This window comes from Octopus bimaculoides, chromosome 3 (genome assembly GCF_046866305.1).
Source record: "Octopus bimaculoides isolate indiv1 chromosome 3, ASM4686630v1, whole genome shotgun sequence".
Lineage (NCBI taxonomy): Eukaryota > Metazoa > Mollusca > Cephalopoda > Octopoda > Octopodidae > Octopus > Octopus bimaculoides.
Window position 1 is genome coordinate 67606252 of NC_142930.1, and position 20306 is coordinate 67626557.

The 20306-nt window shown below is 35.9% G+C and overlaps 1 protein-coding gene across 4 annotated transcripts in view; it reads left to right on the forward strand.

The window, feature by feature from the left end:
• Positions 1–20306, forward strand: part of LOC106870340 (uncharacterized) — a 181922-nt gene that overhangs the window by 67873 nt on the left and 93743 nt on the right. For all 4 annotated transcript variants that reach the window (XM_089349157.1, XM_089349159.1, XM_052966373.2 and 1 more), the window contains exons 14-19: positions 1251–1357; positions 4631–4728; positions 9003–9104; positions 9796–9933; positions 15367–15475; positions 16974–17087. In XM_089349157.1, the coding sequence (XP_089205283.1) occupies positions 1251–1357; positions 4631–4728; positions 9003–9104; positions 9796–9933; positions 15367–15475; positions 16974–17087 (668 nt within the window). The remainder of the gene's footprint in view (positions 1–1250; positions 1358–4630; positions 4729–9002; positions 9105–9795; positions 9934–15366; positions 15476–16973; positions 17088–20306) is intronic.

Below are 20306 nucleotides of genomic sequence, written 5' to 3' on the forward strand. Positions count from 1 at the left end.
GCTGAGTGTTTCTAATCTTGCAGGCTCATGGGTGCTAGTACCAAGTAAAAAGCACCCACACCAGTGCCATGTAAATGCACCTATACTGGTGCTGCATAAAAGCATCCAGTACACTCTGTGAAGTGGCTGGTGTTAGAAAAAGCATCCAGCTGTAGAAACCATGCCGAAACAGACATGGAGCCTGGACAACTCTCCAGCTGGTTAGCTCCTGTCAAACCGTCAAACCCATGTCAGCATGGTAAATAGACATTAAATGATGATGATAATTTAAAGAGAGAATGGTCAATGACATAGAGTAAGAGGGAAACTCCCCAGTGAACCAACTCTATGTTTTTGTTATAATATTTTGTTGAAGCTATTTTGCATCATTTACTGCTAATGATCTTGAGAAAGTCATCAATATTACATTTCATTTTCATCCCCAGAATATGGGGTCTTTGTGTTTGCTAAAGGCAAACCAGTATTTATGAGGAAGATAGGTTAGTTTTGCAAATTTTAATTTTTGATATTAGTTTAATTGTGTTAGAACAGTTTTCTTTACAGTTGGATGCTTTTCTAAATGCTAATTAGTCACCTGTGAAGTGAGAACAGTGCTTGATTTTACTTAGAAAAATTAGGCATTTTTAATATACACAAGCATATACATTGGGCTTTGAAATCAAGGCATTTAACAATCTTCTACATGCTTCTTTAGCCTTTTACCATTTAAACTGATCATACCCAGCCAAAATATTCTTTCTTTTTATGTTCAAACTAGCTGGATCCAGCCTCTCACAACTACCCTATAATAACATTGTAAAAATAAACAATCACATCTTCAAAATCTCAAAGTTATGAAATGATGCATGGCTAGTTCCAAACAATACAAAAAAATAAGCACTACATTTTACAGAGTAACCTGAATGCTTAAGGATTAAGTCAGTGTTTCTCAACTACTTTTTGCCTATAGACCCTATTTTACGCTACTGAATCTCTATAGCCTACTGTATTTTTTAATCAAATTTTATTAGGAATTGTATTAAAAAATTTTAATATTTTGTTTATTGTGGTAGTATAAGCAATTTCTTGCACATAAAATTTAACAAAATCTTATATGAATCCTCAAGGGCTAAATGGACCCTGGTTGAAAAACCCTGGGTTAGATTATGTTTAGCTAAATTTTATTGCCAAATCTTCTAAAATATTTCAGGTTGCTTTTCTCTTCCATTTCAGTTCAGGAGCTAAAAACTGAGAATTTTTTATTCACACAGGTTTGGATGAAAATGTTCATGATGAAGGATATTGTCCCTCAAAAAATAGTAGTTATTCAGCATATCTCTTGCTTCGACATCTACACATTAGAGATTTGCAAATATTGGTGAGACAAATTGTTTGTGCTCTATTGATTATCTTAAATGATTACATATGTAAATGCAGCTTAATATTTTGAAGAATTATTATAAAAGTGTCAATACTGTCATTAGAAATTGTAGTGTTTGTTTTTTTCAGAAATTTTACCCAAGAAAAAAAGAAAAAAAATTTATTAAATGTTAAAGAATAGTTACTTACTCTCTTTACTCTTTTACTTGTTTCAATCATTTGACTGCAGCCATGCTGGAGCACTGCCTTTAGTCAAGCAAATCGACCCCAGGACTTATTCTATCGGTCTCTTTGCCGAACCGCTAAGTTACGGGGACGTAAACACACCACCATCGGTTGTCAAGCGATGTTGGGGGAACAAACACAGACACACAAACATATACACACATACACACATATATATATATATACATATATATGACAGGCTTCTTTCAGTTTCCGTCTACCAAATCCACTCAAAAAGCTTTGGTCGGCCCGAGGCTATAGTAGAAGACACTTGCCCAAGGTGCCACGCAGTGGGAATGAACCCAGAACCATGTGGTTGGTAAGCAAGCTACTTACCATACAGCCACTCCTGCGCCTATTGTAAAATTTAAAAAAAACAAAAAATCAGTAAAATATAATTGTACAAATTGCTAAATCATTAGTTGTAAAAATAAATGATAGACTTGTTAATAAGAATGAGAAAATATTGAGAAATTAGAACTCTTGCTATTTAGATTCAACAGAAAAACTATAATTCAGACATCTTGTGTATTTATTGCTTTTTAAGTTATAGTTGTCACCATCACAGCCACTATTGTCATTGTCTTCATCATTATCATCATCATCATTGCTGTTGTTGTTGTCATCATCATCAACAAGACTTATCAACATTATAATCATTATCACATGATCTGTTTGTATAATCTGCTTTGAGTTCTGGAACCAGATATTTAACACACATTTAAATATGCTGTTGTTACTGCTACATGTTGTGGTGAAATGGCTTGATGGATAAGGAATTAAGCTAACAGCTCATTGGTCATTATTTCATATTGGCTGCAATCATTTGATAATATCACACTTTCATAACATTTAATTCTATATAATTTAATTCTAAAGCTTTCAGTTCACCTAGTTGTCAGCAACAGCTACCAGTTTTTAGGATGTTATAAACAGAAAAATTTGGCTCTTATTCACGTAATACAACTAGATGTAAAACAAAATCCCTGCATTATGAGCCCATGTGTGTTGTTTGACACCTCTTTTACCCCTTGTTTCCAGTCTTCTGTGATAGCATATCTGCTGATGGAAGAAATATTACCTTTTTTGGAAACAGGTTGGGGTTGGCAACAGAAAGGATATCTGGCATTGGAAAATCTGATGTTTAAAATTCAGTCTGGTCCTTGTAAGTATGGAAAAGTGGGTATTAAAGAGATGATGATGACAGTGAATGGCAACATTAATGAACATAAAGATATAGACATGAATGGGGTATATATCTTAATATATAAAATCCGTTCCATCTGTCTGTCTGTTTGTGTGCTTATAACTCGAGTATTGTTCATCTGATCGTGCTGAAATTTTAAACATGGATACATGAGAGAGTTGGGTGTTCCGTAATCTAAAATGATTTTCAAAATTGTTAGTTTCAAAGTGAGAATTGCTATTTTTGTAATCTTTAATGTCCTGTTTGTTCTACCATTAAAACAGCCAGTTGCTCAGACAGCCAGCATATACCATTTCACTAACAACAAGGGGAGTACAGGATGACAGTCAGCCAAAACCGTCGCTATGCTGTCTCTCTTCTTTCCTGTGGGGTTAATAATCTTAATCGTTAGTTAGTTTCTCATTCAAACTACATAATAGACAGAATTGTCGGATTAAGACAGTAGGGTGTGCTGAGGGAGATTTGACTGCTATTTCTACCAGGTCTAGCTACTATGTAGAGGATTGTAGAAAACCAAAGGCGAGAATCTGAAGAGAGAAGCTAGATGAGATTTTCTCAACATTAGCAAATGCATGTTGCAGCACTTAATGCTGGATCATTAAATCAATGATTTAATGATTAGACAGAGGTCCAATAGAATAGCTCTCAGAAACAGACTACGTACAAATTTGTTCTTCACAACTCCTGAAGTTGTTTTCAGATATGATCCATCCCATTCTTATTAAAATAATAACTCTGTCCAAATTGGTGTGCTAAACACAAATTGTCTTTTCTGTAGAGCTTTAAAATTTTCAAATGAAACAAATGGTATGTGCTACTCAGACGGTCAGGTTACATTGCCAGCACTACCAGCTCCTTTTCAACCTCTTATGGATCTTCTAGAAGGCATTTCCATTCAGTCAAAGGATTTTCTGAACAATATTAGACAATACAACTCTGCAAATGACATCGTTTGTTGCATCTAAGAAGATAGATAAACACGAATTTATGACAACGTCAAAGTTCAGGGGCAAGTCTATCACCTCATTGGTTCCCTGTTACTCACAAATGGACAACCACAGTTCCTCCAAATTTACTTTATGAGTGGTGTAAAACAACAAACCTGAAGGAGGTGTCAACATTTCAGATGATGGGTCATGTTAGACACAATGTCGACTGCTGCAAAAGAGAGTATATCCACTGACACTTTCTCAGTGCATTCAAAAGTCACATAACCCCCACAGGTTAGGGCCTGAAATACTCCAAACAGATGCATAGCATGTTGCTTAGTCGAATTAGCTCATCATTTACTCCACAAATGTTTAGTTGTCAATGCTGCACTTACCCATATCATGTGTTTCAACATAACTGTAATATATTATATACAAACTATGCCCTTTTAATCCCGAGCAACGCTGGATGTCTCTGCTAGTATATATATATATATATATATATATATATATATATATATATATATATATATATATATATATATATATATATTGTTGAAGTAAAAATGTAATTTGAATATTGTGAGTCACAGCTCTGGTAGATTGTTTGTTCTGAACAGTATTATCTTAGTTTACTTTTTCATTCCTCCTCCTCCTCATCATCATCATCACCATCACCATCACCACCACCACCACCACTACCACCCATACGCCATGCTGGCGTGGGTTTGATGACTTGATAGGATCCGATAGGTTAGAGGACATGTCATGGTCCAATGTCTTTCTGGCTTGGTTTCTATGGCAGGATGCCCTGCCTATCACCAGCCTCTTTGTTGGAATAATATATATTATTTATAATTGGTTATACACTTTTTTTCATGTTCTAAACTCCTTCATTTATAAATTTTAGTGTTTATATACTCTTAACTACCTGAGATCTATACAACGAACTCTAACTATCAATGATGAAGGATTGACTTTAAAACAGGGGAAACTGACAAAAAGCTGGTGAGAACTTGGTAACATTTTATCTTTTTTAAGGATATTATTTATGAATATTGATAGAGTTAAATGAATAAAACTTAAGAGCTTTTAGAGCAGTAGAAGGAAATTTGGCTTCTTCATTCAGCTTTCTGTTTCATATAATAGTGATGATCTTATTGTATACAGTACTCAGGTTCACTACAACTCATTGGAAAAGGGTAAAAGAGGGGGACAGAAAAAGCAGCAATAAATCAAATAAAGAAAGACAGCAATGATAGCCAAAAATACATACATAGCACAGAAAGTGAACTGTAAAAGAACTATAAAAAAGAAAGGGTGTATTATATTAATGGTTTCAAATTATAGCACAAGGCCATCAAATCTGGTGGGGGGGGGGGGGGTAAGTTGATCACACTGACCCCAGTGTTCAGCCGGTACTTATTTTATTGACCCTGAAAGGATAAAAGGCAAAATCAACCTTGATGGAATTTGAACTCAGAACATAAAGATGGATGAAATGCCACTTAGCATTTTGTCCAGCATGCTAACTATTCTGCCTGCTCTCTGCCTTAGGCACATTTTATTAATAAGATAGAAATGTTTTTGACATATCCTATGAGGGACTTAAAATGCTGAATAATTTTTTAAAAAGTCTAGAGCATTCTCTTGCTATATTAGTTGCAGCTATAGTATGTCAGGGAAGCTTTTTTGTTGTTGCATCATAGCACAGTTGTGCTATGGCAACTCCAACCAATCAGGGCTGGGTGTGTATTAATATCAAAAGCAATTCTCTGCCTAAGAAGAGAAACACACATTCTAACTAGTTAGCGGGAAGACAGCAGACAAGCAACATCTTTTCTTCAGCATGGGAATAGCCTCTTTGTTTTTCACACTAACATCATGCCACTAGCTCTGAATTTTATCAGCTCTCACTCAAGTTGTCACATCATGAAGAGCGTATTTAATTTATGCCAACTTCACTCCATGAAATTCTGGATAACATCAGTCACAACTCTGCCATATTATGAGCAGTATGTTTCCATTGACACTGGCTCCATTTCTGTTAGCTTATAACGACTTCCAACTGAATCCATTTTTTAAATGTGAGTTATAAACCTTTCTCTGACTCATGCACACACACCTGCTATGCTCATATTACTTGTCAGCTCTCGTTATCTATATATATAAAAATGAGAATGTGTGTCTGTCTGTCTGTCTGTCTGTCTGTGTGAATCCCTAAAACTCGAGAACTACGCAACCAATTTCATTCAAATTTTACAGATGCCTTACTTAGGGTTCCAGTTGTGTTTTAGTCAAAAAAAATTTTAACTTCTTGCAGAGTTCGAGCCCACGGCAACATAATATTTCCTCCACTATTTAAGTATTACGTGTCAAAAGTGAAACAAAAACACTCATGTCAAATACTTTCACTTTAAAAATGAAACTATTCTACTAACTGAAACAATCACATTTTGATACTGTAATGACAGATACTTTCAGAGAGAGAGAGAAAGAGAGAGAGAGAGAGAGAAAGAGAGAGAGAAAGAGAGAGAGAGAGAAAGAGAGAGAGAGAGAAAGAGAGAGAGAGAGAAAGAGAGAGAGAGAGAAAGAGAGAGAGAGAGAAAGAGAGAGAGAGAGAAAGAGAGAGAGAGAGAAAGAGAGAGAGAGAGAAAGAGAGAGAGAGATGTATATGTATACATATAGATGTATATGTACACGTTATTCCACTAACTGAAACAATCACATTTCGATACTGTAATTACAGATACTTTCAGACAGAGAGAAAGAGAGAGAAAGAGATGTATATGTACACGTATATGTATAGATATATATAGATATAGATCTATATGCATACATGTATATGTATACATATGTGTAGATGTATATATATAGATGTACATGTAATATGTACACATATATACATATATATACATGCATACAGATATCTATACATATATACACCCATCACACACAAACACATGCACACAAACACACACATTAGTCATTTATTTTCTTATCCAAAACTACGTCAAAAGTACTGAACGGATCTTTATGAAATTTGGAAATTATATTCTATGTATAACGGCCATAACTCCCATGAAAATTCATATATTTTTGATGTTGATGAAATTTTAACCCGAACATAACAGATGAGCATTATTTGTAATTCAACGGTACAACGGTGTAAGACTACCCTTTCAGATATACTTACATTGTGATTTCTGCAATGTGGTGCATAAATTGTCAAGTAAATGAGACGCATCTTTGCCGCCACTGATTCACTTGCAAAGTGTTGAGTAAAATTATTTCGTTGCAGACCTCCTTTGGGTCTTTTTATTATCACTGCGACACACATAGTCCCCAGTTGGTAACATTGATTTCAAGACCCTCCTAGATGAGAGACTGGCATTCCACTTAATGTCTATGTTCCATGCTGGCATGGATTGGAGAGTTATTAATGTAGAAATATGGTATCGTAGCTACTAACAGTTGAGGGTTGTGTAGTCTAGACAGCGTTTTTAGATTTCATTATTCTCTTTAACCCAGGCAAAGCCGGGTATTTCTGCTAGTCCTTTAATAAATTAAATTATTTTGTATAAAAATACCTTCTGATATTTTCATTACACATACTTCTCAAAAGTTCACTGGACCTCTCTATGAACACTTTCACTAATGTGGTAACTTTTCACCAACTTTCACACTATAAATTAGTGACTACTCTCACTAAACAGCTAAATAAGAAGATGACTAATTATTGAACTGCCTCTTAAAATGTTGAATATTTTTAATGTGACAATGTTTATATAATGTTTATTAATATGGCAAAGTGGACATGCTTTTTTCACTCCTCAATCATGTGCTAAAGTGAAAATTCTGTTAAATATCTACATTAAAACTAAGTGAATTATTAATACTCATAAACTCCATTCTTATAAAAAGGCCCAAATTCTTGTATAATTTGGGTATAACCAAAGCCCTATGTCTTGTTTCTCTCTCAGCTCTTTTATGGGCTTTTTAGCAAAGATGTTGTGATTCATTTCTTTTAAGAATTATCTGCTAGTGATGCAAATGTTTTGATCTGAACTTTGCCTCACAAAGACAACATCTCAAAATCCATCAGAGGAGTTTTCTTTAAAGTGGAAGTTTGTAAGGGCGGCAGCAATAATAATGTTGACAATTATGATGATGCAACATAAGTTTTTCAGAAGCTAAATGCACAAATTCCTCTTGTAACTTTTTTGCTTTTTGTCAAAGTATAACTGACATGTGGTACCATTCTTTGGGCTCAAATATCAAATTGCATGTAACAAAAAAATTATAACATTCCAGAATCTTTGTTAATTTTCTGTTTTCATTATTTTAAACTGGAATAAGGGGGTGAGCTTGCAAAATCACTGGCATGCAGAACAAAATGCTGTTAAACATTTTGTCTGTCTTCACATTTTAATTCAAATTCTGCTGAAGTCAATTTTGCCTTTCATCCTTTTGAAGTCAATGAAATAAGTACCCGGTTGCGCACTATGGTTGATGTAATCGACTAACCCCCTTCTCCCAAAATTTCATGCCTTGTGCCTGTAGAAAAAAGGATTATGTTAGACTAGATTTATAAAACACAGACTTTGTTTATCACCGTTATCACATTTATGAAGTCTTAGTCTTAATCTTCTATTATAATTCCATTGACATCTAATTTGTTTTATTAAATTGGTCTTAGTATTTTATTGAATTCAGCTGGATGAAAGGCAAAGCTGATCCTGGTAGAATTTGATCTCAGAACATAGAAAACTAAAACTAAATACTGTGGGCATTCTGCTTGATACTCTAATGTCCTCCCTAATTACCACCAATCTCATACTTGATATCTTTGGATCATTGCACACACCTTACCTTTATACACTCACACACACATGCATGAGGAAATAAACTGATTATATGCATACAGTTTACTTTCATTCTCAATAAAGATAACTGTTATTAAGGCAGCAAGCTGGCAGAATTGCTAGCATGCCAGGCAAAATGCCTAGCAGCATTTCGTCTGTGTTAACATTTTGAGTTCAGATTCTGCTGAGGTCGACTTTGCCTTTCATCTTTTCAGAGTCAATAAAATAAGCACCTGTTGAGTACTGGGATCAATGTAATTGACTTACCCACTCCCTTGATATTGCTGGCCTTGTGCTAAAATTTGAAATCAATAATTATAACTGTTGTTAATGTTTTTGTCATTAAGAAAGTCCATATAAATTTGTTTACTTTTATAAAAAAACAAGGATGTTATGAACTTTGATTTTCAATTTCAGTGCACAGAACCATCGGATTTTGACAACAGCAGATGGAACAATGGGAGGTGGGGGAGGACTTGATAGCCATGGTTATTTTCACAACACACCTGCTGATTTTAAGTGAGTTGGACCTATTGCTATTTCTTTAGACATGTTGAATTATTAAGTTATCTACAAAGATTTTAATGTAACTGATATTCAGACATTGTAAACCATAATTTGAAAGAGAAAAAGAGCAGGACCATTGTTTAGGTGCAAACATGTATCTTTTGCTTGCAGGATACCTGCCATTCCTTCTTGGTTTTCAGTTAAAAAGTCAATACTTAGAACTTCTCCACCAGTGCTGCACTGTATTCTTAACTGCACTAAACTATTTGTAACTCAGTGTATTTAGTTCTAAGTAGTATACTGAGATGTGTCTGTTCTAAGATGATGCAGCATTGCATAACTAATGAATGTTTTATTAATTTTGTACAACTGAGCTCAAATCCTCATGTAAACCTTAGAGAATGAAAAACCGCCTTAGTATACCTACTAAGCATAATATTTCTTTCTTGTTACCAGAAGCATATATGTATTGTCTCTTTTCTCACTATAGTAATGTACCTGTAACAGCACTGGAGACAATAAGCCTTAAATCACTAAGCTACAAATACAAAACTTTATTTGTCACTGTTTGTGCATACATAAACTTTAATATATGCAAATAGTTTTATGCAAATGTATCTACATGCACTTAAAAACAACTTGTTTTCCTTTCATGTTCTTGTACATTGTATTAGAAATACATTTTGATTCCATATCTTTTCAGGATTTCAGAGACAGATTTTATTGAATACTCTGGAATTGAAAACCATGATGATTTTTATGAAATTGACAATGAGAGAATATATGTTCGTGATCAACAAGGCCTCAATATCATTTACGATGAAGCTATTAATGATTTTAAGTTTGTACAAATACATTATTTTTTATGATTATTTTTGATCTTAGAAATCATTGCTTATGCTTGTACCTTTGTTATGTACCTGTCTGTGAACTTTAGTCTTATGATGCAAAACTCTTGTTTGAAAGAGTTCATACTTGAATTAGATATTCTTATTTCATGTAATAAACTTTTGTAAAATTTTGTTTCAAACACTAGCTTAATAAAACTGTTTGTAGTGTATGTGTGTGTGTGTGTGTGTGTGTGTGTGTGTGTGTGTGTGTGTGTGTGTGTGTGTGTGTGTGTGTGTGTGTGTGTGTGTGTGTGTGCATGCATGCATGCACACAGCATGCAGAAGAATAGAAAAGGTTGTTTCTGAGGTTTTTTTTAATATACAGATACAGGAACTCTTCAGATTTTCCCCAAGGAAATGAAATGGAATAAATTAAAATAAAATGAAGTGACATATTTACTTAGTTACAGTCTACTGCAATTCTCAAGCACTAGATGAAAAATCCTTGAATATAATTTTTATTTTATTTCATTCCATTTAATTTCATTCTCTTGGAACATTTGAAGACTTATAGTATATAGATAAACTGAGAAGTAATTCCTTCATTTCTTCTGACTAACCTTATTATTATTACCAATATACTATTCTGTACACAATCATAAATGTTTTAATCATATATACATCATTATCATCATCATCATTATCGTTTAACATCTTGTTTTTTGTCTTGAGAAAGGGATTAATGAGAGTGATGTCATTAACATTTTTCTTGAGTAGTTGTCCATGATTGCAAGGAAAACATGCAGAGAGCGATATCCTGAGGACTAACAATCTACAGAGGAAAGACTAGGTGTAGTGGTTGGTACAAGATCTCATGGAACACCACAATACAATAAGCAAAAGTGATTCAGGAGTACCTGAATAGCGGTGTCATGAGACCAGCTGAGTTTGAGGAGTAGATACCTCTGTATTAGTGGTAGAGAGAGAAGACTACCTCTGTCACTAAAGTTTGGAGTGTATTTGTGACCATTTTCATGCTAAAAAGTCAAGTAACTTTGTGCATGATCTATGATATCTGTGTGTGCAGGAGTAGCATCATACCAGATGTGAGGGTAGTACTCCATTGTGGATCTCACATGAGCTTTATAGGTGGTGAGTAGTTTGTTGGGGGATACCCATGTGATGCCGTCTTTGCTTGTTGAAAATGTGCATTGGTTAGGAAAGATCTTCCAGTGATTTTGAGACCTAATATTTGATGTAATCAAGAGTGTTCTAGTTGTATACTATTTATGTTTGGGTGAGGGTGTGATAATGTTTTCTTGATATGAGCAATGATTTTGTCATTTTGCTGTTGAAAGAAACAAGATTGGCATGATCATTGGAGGACATTTTGGAGGAGTCTTTTCATGGAGATATTGCAGATTTGAGTTGAGGTGTCTTAGGTGCATAAGATTAGGAAGATATAAAGGGTGATATCATTTGAATAGCAGTAGGTGTTGTTAAAGTGACAGCAAGTAAATAAACAGAAAAAAAGAGCCCAGTAGATAAAACCAAACCCTGCGGAGTAGCAGAGTTGAAAGCATGTGGATCAGATAGTATTAGATCAGCATGCTGCAATACTGTGATGACACAAGAAACTAACGATCCAGCAGTTGAGAGATGAAGAAAATCCATAAAAAGAAATTCTTTTAATTGACATGGCTTAAAGCTTTGCTTATGCAGAGAGCAGCAAGGCTTTGCTGATGCTGAGAGCTGTCACCAAATTTATTGATGGTGAGAGCCTATTGGTGAGTGATATATAAAGCAGGTCTCCGGTTGGTCTGACTTTGCAAAACACCATATATGTAGCCATTGAGGTGAAAGAGAGATTCAAGATGTTGAGAATTTTTTTACTAGTGGCTGTCTCTCTATCATTTTAAGATACCGGAAGTCAATGTGATTGAGTAATAATTGGCAATGCCAGAGAGGCTACTCTTTTGGAGATGGAGATATACTCATCATAATCATCATCGTTTAATGTCTGTCTTCCATGCTGGAATGGTTTGACCTGATCTGGCCAGGCAGAAGCCTGAAGCAAACATGTGTGCCTGTTTTGGCAGGATTTTTACAGCTGGATGTCCTTCCTAACACCGACCACCCAGCAGAGTGTGGACTGAGTGCTTTTTTTACATGGCACAAGCACTGTAGAGTGATTTCTTCCAAATGTAGTAGTTTTTTTTTCTTTCTATTTTTTTTTTTGTCTGAATTCCTACAGCATAGCTTTGAGGGAATTACTTGAGGTACTTTGAGCTTTTAATTTTGGTTGTGTGTGGAAATCTGGAGAAACTTGTGTGAGAGCATGGTTTCAGTCACCTCCCTAACTGTTTCTGTGTGTGTGTGTATATGTGTGTGTGTGTGTGTGTATATATATGCATGCATGTGTATATATGTATGTATATATGTATGTATATATATATATATGTATAAATATATGTATATATGTGTATATTTATGTGTACATATTACATATAATTCTATATATATATACACATATATATGCATACATATACATGTACACATATATATACATGCATATATATGTACACATATATATACACATATATACATATATTTATACATATGTATATACATATACACACACATATATACATACATATAGACATATATAAACATATATATCTATATACATCTATACATATACGTCTATATATATATATACATGTATACATATACATGCATACATATACATCTATATATATACACCTAACTATATATATATCATCATCATCATTTAACGTCTGCTTTCCATGCTAGCATGGGTTGGACAATTTGACTGGGGAATGGCAAACCAGATGGCTACACCAAACTCCAATCTGATCTGGCAGAGTTTCTACAGCTGCATGCCCTTCCTAACACCAACCACTCTGAGAGTGTAGTGGGTGCTTTTTACGTGCCACCAGCATGAGGGCCAGTCCGGCGGTACTGGCAATGGCCATGCTCAAATGGTGTTTTTGACATGCCACCTGCACAGGAGTCAGTCCAATGTTTTGTTCACATGCCACCGGCACAGAAGCGAGACCGCTGCTCTGGCAGTGATCCTGATAAATATATACCTATGTGCAGATGTATACATATATATATATATACATAACATATATATATGTATATATATATATATATATATATATATATATATATATATATATATATATATATATATATATATATATATCTTACCCCTGCTGGCGACAAAGGGACTCTCACTCAGAGTAAAAGGCAGACTGTATGACGCATGCGTACGAACAACCATGCTACATGGCAGTGAAACATGGGCTGTAACTGCTGAGGACATACGTAAGCTCGCAAGGAATGAAGCCAGTATGCTCCGTTGGATGTGTAATGTCAATGTGAATACCCGTCAGAGTGTAAGTATCTTGAGAGAAAAGCTGAACATTAGAAGCATCAGTTGTGGCGTGCAAGAGAGACGATTGCGCTGGTATGGACATGTGGTGAGAATGGAGGAGGATAGCTGTGTGAAAAAGTGCCACACCCTAACAGTTGAGGGAACCCGTGGAAGAGGTAGGCCCAGGAAGACCTGGGCTGAGGTGGTGAGGCAAGACCTTTGTACATTGGGCCTCACCGAGGCGATGACTACTGACCGAGACCTTTGGAAATGTGCTGTGCGTGAGAAGACCCGGCAAGCCAAGTAAGATCGTTGCCAGTGCCCCTGGACTGGTTCTTGTGCGGGTGGCACATGAGATGCACCATTTTGAGCGTGGCCGTTGCCAGTACCGCCTGACTGGCTCCTGTAGGATTTTCGAGCGAGATCGTTGCCAGTGCCCCTGGACTGGCTTGTGCGGGTGGCACATAAAAGACACCATTTCGAGCGTGGCCGTTTTCGTGCGGGTGACACGTAAAAGCACCCACTACACTCTCTGAGTGGTTGGCGTTAGGAAGGGCATCCAGCTGTAGAAACTCTGCCAAATCAGACTGGAGCCTGGTGTTGCCATCCGGTTTCACCAGTCCTCAGTCAAATCGTCCAACCCATGCTAGCATGGAAAGCGGACGTTAAACGATGATGATGATGATGATGATGATATATATATATATATATACTATATATGTATGTATTCTTGTATATATGTGAGATAATCGTTCCACTTTAATAGATTCAGTATTAACAGTGAAAGTATCTGACATTACAATAGAGAGATGTTTCACTTTTGACATGTAATACTGAAATAGTGGAAGAGATAAGAGATTGCTCTGGGCTCACATTAGGCAAGAAGTTGAAAATTGTTTTGGCCCATGACACTACATGGACCCTAAGTAAGGCATGTGTAAAATTGAATGAAATCGGTTATGCAGTTCTCGAGTTTTAGGGATTCATACAGACAGACAGATACACCCACATTCTTATCTATATATATATATAGGATGTCCAGAAATTAGTGCATTACAGCTGTTTCAAGCGGCTCCATTTAATCGATCAATATAAACATTACATCTGCTTAGATGCATGCAACCATATAGATTTCCAACAAACAGGATACTCCATTATAATCTTTTAGCCAAATTTTCATCAGAACTAGAGGTTAAAATACATTGCTTCTTTTTGCTATTATTGTAGCAGAATGAATTTAGGGAAAGAATACCTAAAGCCTACTATAATTTAGAGTGGCAGAAGGAAATAATGGGGGTCAATAAAGAGGAATGGTGATATAGCTACATTCATTTTTATCCTTATCACATTCAACTGATCCAATGCAGCATTGGGTCTGCATTGATCGATTAAATCGAGCCACTTGAAACAGCTGTAATGCTCTAGTACCTGGACATCCTTGTTACTTATTTGCTTTTTATTCACCTAACTTTGAGCTGTGCAGACAATACTGGACAGACTTGGTGCCTCAACTTAAGTACCTAATTCAACTAAATCTTAATTATATATATATATATATATATATATATATATATATATATATATGTACATATATATATATATATTTACATGACAAGCTTCTTTCAGTTTCTGTCTACCAAATCCACTCACAAGGCTTTCCATGGCTAGAGGCTATAGTAGAAGACACTTGCCTAAGGTGCCATGCAGTGGGACTGAATCTGGAACCATGTAATTGGGAAGCAAACTTCTTACCACACAGCCATACCTGCATCTATAAAATTGGTGAGATTTGATCTCAGAGGGTAGAGTAAATACTGTAATGTATTTAGTCTAACACTCTAATGATTCTGCGATTCTACCAACCATTGTATGTTGAAACTGATTTTATCTTGGGAGGGTCATTATGCCAATAATCAACACATGCACTGATTCTGTTTTAATTTAATTTCAACATTTAGCCAATTAATTAATTGATACTTTGAGAAATAAAAGTAGTAAAGGAAAAATTTTCTGTATCAAAATAAATTCTTTTTTTTTACAGGCAACTAGAAGAAGATCTATTGCTTTTGGGTTCTTTCTACATTGAGAATGATAAAAGCATCAGAAGCCATTTTCTTACCAAGAAACATTCTAAGATTGATTGTGACAAGGTCTCTAAATATTTTCTGATATTTAATATGCATTAGCAAATTTGTTAATTTCATGCCATATTTTTTTAGCCTTTGTTCTCAGTTTGTATGAGTGAGAGGGTTTGCAAGAACTATACTTTTACATAGTGTTGGAGTATTTTTTTTCTTTTACAACTGAAAGTATTTCCATAAGTTAGAAATATAAAGAGAGAAATGATAAAACATAATACGCTGACCAAAATGGAAGAGCAGACAAATGTACATCTCTTTGTAATATTAATTTCAAGTTTTGGCATGAGGCAAACAATTTCAGGGGAGGGGACAAGTCGATTACACCAGCCCCAGTATTCAACTGATACTTATTTTATTAACTCTGAAAGGATGAAGGGTTAAGTTAACCCTGGCAGAATTTTAACTCAGAAAATAAACAGAGACAAAATATCACTAAGCATTTCCCTGGTATGTTAATGATTCTGTCATTTTGCCACCTTACACCTCTTAGCAAAATTGCCAGAATTTTTTAAAGATCTGCTGTATAGTGAATATCTGGTCAGTTGTATTGCATCCAGGATGAAATCCAATGTCGACTTGACAATATCCCTACATCTCTTTTTTAGTCACATAACATAGACTTTACTGGAGAGGTTCAACAAGGATGTTTGCATTCAGGTAAATGGTGCTTAGTTGAAATCTTTCAACATGGGTGCTGGACTTCAGAAGAGAAGTGTATTGTCACCCCACCTTTTCATAATTTTTTTGAACTGGATTGACATGTGCAGCTGTTTGTGGAAGTGATAGCACTATCAGTGGGTATAGAATTAGTTGATTGATATTTGAAGATAATATGGTGCTTTTTGACTCATCAGAAGATAATCTTTAGCATACACTGAATGGGTTTGCTGTCAAGTGCTGCAAAGTAGGAATGCGAATTAGTGTTGTGATGACTGAAACATTAGTCCTCTGAAGAACGACTTCCCAGTGCACTCTGCATGTTAGTGGAAGATCACTGAAGCAAAAGGAGAAGTTTAAGTATCTTGGGGGCTGTATTTACAAGGGATGGGAAGCAGGAGGATGAATTGGATGCTAGAATTGCAGATGCTAGCACAGTAATGCACCATCTCCATCATTCAATCCTCAGAAGAGAAAAGGTTGATAAAAAAGCCAAACTTGGTCTCTTTAATTCGGTTTTGGGCCTATTCTCACCTATGGTCATGATTATTGGGTAATGACCAAAAGAATACTTTATTAATACAGATGGTTGAAATGGGGTTTCACTGATGAAGCTCTGGTGTGACATTACTTGACAGGGTGCATAGCCTAGTGATCAGGGTGTCTTTCCAGGTTGAGCTGTTACTTTTCCTCATAGAAAGGTCGCTTTTTCAGTATTATGAACATGTGATAAGAACAACACAAGAATTTCAATAAATTTAATATTATATAATTATATTATTACTCTATTGTTTTTAAAAAAACATTTCCTGAGACAATTAAAAATTCTTTTTCTTTATTTATTTATCAGGTGATTCCAGAAAATTTTAATATTCCTCAATATGCTCTTATGCATATAGACAGATTTGGAGTTCTCCTGGATTTATGGACTCAAGAAGCTGCCTTTCAAAATTGTAAACGCAATGTTGGTATAAATTCTTATTAATAGCATCTTATATAGACTCACAGTCCAGCTTCGTGATAAACTGTTAAACTTTTAATGTATGGGTATTAGACATTATAAGCACCAATTTGAGACAGAAAAGGAACAGGTTCAATGAAAAAAATCTAAACCATATATCTCTTGCTTGCTGAGCATTATTTTTCCATCTTTAATTAGTGTTTATAATGTTTAATAGCAATTTGTAGTTTGATTGCAAACATAGGATACTTTGCTACATTGGACATTAAGTAGTTTATCCTACCAACTCTAATCATCATCATCATCATTGTTTAACGTCCGCTTTCCATGCTAGCATGGGTTGGACGATTTGACTGAGGACTGGTGAAACCGGATGGCAACACCAGGCTCTAGTCTAATTTGGCAGAGTTTCTACAGCTGGATGCCCTTCCTAATGCCAACCACTCAGAGAGTGTAGTGGGTGCTTTTACGTGTCACCCGCACGAAAACGGCCACGCTCGAATGGTGTCTTTTATGTGCCACCCGCACAAGCCAGTCCAGGGGCACTGGCAACGATCTCGCTCGAAAATCCTACGGGAGCCAGTCAGGCGGTACTGGCAATGGCCACGCTCAAAATGGTGCATCTCATGTGCCACCTGCACAAGAACCAGTCCAGGGGCACTGGCAACGATCTTACTTGACTTGCCGGGTCTTCTCATGCACAGCACATTTCCAAAGGTCTCGGTCAGTAGTCATCGCCTCGGTGAGGCCCAATGTACGAAGGTCTTGCCTCACCACCTCAGCCCAGGTCTTCCTGGGCCTACCTCTTCCACGGGTTCCCTCAACTGTTAGGGTGTGGCACTTTTTCACGCAGCTATCCTCATCCATTCTCACCACATGTCCATACCAGCGCAATCGTCTCTCTTGCACACCACAACTGATGCTTCTAATGTTCAGCTTTTCTCTCAAGATACTTACACTCTGACGGGTATTCACATTGACATTACACATCCAACGGAGCATACTGGCTTCATTCCTTGCGAGCTTACGTATGTCCTCAGCAGTTACAGCCCATGTTTCACTGCCATGTAGCATGGCTGTTCGTACGCATGCGTCATACAGTCTGCCTTTTACTCTGAGTGAGAGGCCCTTTGTCGCCAGCAGGGGTAAGAGCTCTCTAAACTTTGCCCAGGCTATTCTTATTCTAGCAGCTACACTTTCAGCGCACCCACCCCCACTACTAACTTGGTCGCCCAGATAGCGGAAGCTATCGACTACCTCTAGTTTTTCACCCTGGAATGAGATAGAAGTTGTTTCCTGTTTGTTTACAGTCCTTATTGCACCTGAACATCTGCCACAAACAAAAACTAACTTGCTAGTTAACCTGCCTTTGATGTTGCTGCACCTCTTATGTGTCCATAGCTTGCACCGGGTACATCTTATAGAGTTACTACCTACTCCTTTTCTACATACTGAGCAGGGCCATCTACCTGAAGGGGTTTGTGTTTTATCTACCTTCCTACTTATTAGGATTTTGGTTTTAGCTAGGTTGACTCTAAGGCCCTTGCTGACAAATTATTTTAGTAGAGAGAAAATAGAGCAGTTAAAATAGAAGGAACAGTTGATAACAGTTTGGGAAGATGGAATGCAGAAGGTTCTGTAGTCATGTAATTGTCTGGTGAGCATAGGATTGTATGAGTTATGATTTTCTCGAGGGTATTCATAAATACTGTGAAATGACTTCAAATGGGAATTGAAACGATGTGTCTAATTCAGCACACTGAATTCTTACTTCACTAGCTTGCAGTTATTTATTTATGCTACCTAAAATACCCAGCATTACTCAGATTGAGTACACAGGGAATTGTCATTAATGTCACAATGGAAACAGGTGAAGATTAGCAACAGGAAGGGCATCCGGCAAGCATGGAAAAGTGGATGTTAAAATGGTGATATATGTATATAAAGAAATTATGAACTACCTTAATGGCATGCATATATATATATATATATATATATAATTAATTAACATAATAGGGTAAAAATTCGATATTAATTAATATCAATTTAATACCAGGAAACTAGCACATTAAAAGAATCAGAAGGTTCAGGAAAAAATTTTCGAGATCCTAAAAGGATTATAGTACTTGTGTATATAAAAATGACCAGTAACTGGTCTGTCAATATGCTAGAAGAAGATCACTTAAAAAATTCTCATAGAAAGATTCAGCGTAGCAAAAACAGGCGGGCTAGATCAGTGAAAATTATAAATACCTCGGTTATCCGTAGACTATAGTTTCAAAATCAATACTTCCAAATTAAAGTATCTATTTATCATCAGTACAAATTACCGATATTATTATAATCGAACAGAATCTCGGGCTAGTTGTCTCCAGCCAGTGAAAACGTGCACGTGATTCTATCCATTATAAAGATTAAAATTCAAAGTCTTAGTTTTGGCGCGCTGAATTAGCATGAGATTCTGTTCGATTATAATAATATCGGCAATTTGTACTGATGATAAATAGATACTTTAATTTGGAAGTATTGATTTTGAAACTATAGTCTATGAATAACTGAGGTATTTATAATTTTCACTGGTCTAGCCCGCCTGTTTTTGCTCCGCTGAATCTTTCTTTGAGAATTTTTTAAGTGATCTTCTAGCATATTGACAGACCAGTTACTGGTCATTTTTATATACACAAGTATATATATATATATATATATATATATATATATTCAAATATGAAATAGAAGCAGCACTAGTGTAATGAACATTACTGACCACACATACTGAACGTTTGCTGGTAGGCTGCAATCTGGCATGGTGGAGATTACTCCCTCAAAGTACTAGGTGTTAAAACACCTGAAAGTCATAGGCAGGTAATACATACGGATTGTTGGGCATACCAGCACATAGTTTTTACATTATATGTATATCAGTCATGGATTGCAGTATGATTCACCTCTGATTCAGTTCAAGTACATGATGTTGATAAGCTGCAAAAATGCTAGAACATCAATGTCCATCACTTGTGAATGGGATTTGGAGTGAGTTGTCCTACCTGTCTATGACTTTCAGGTGTTTCAACACCCAATACTTTGAGGAAGTAATCTCCATCATGCCTAATTGCAGTCTACCAGCAAATACATGATACATATACATTAAGTATGTGTGGTTAATAATATACAGGGTGCAGTGAATAAACTGTAGTCTAAATTACGCAAAAAATGAAAATAACA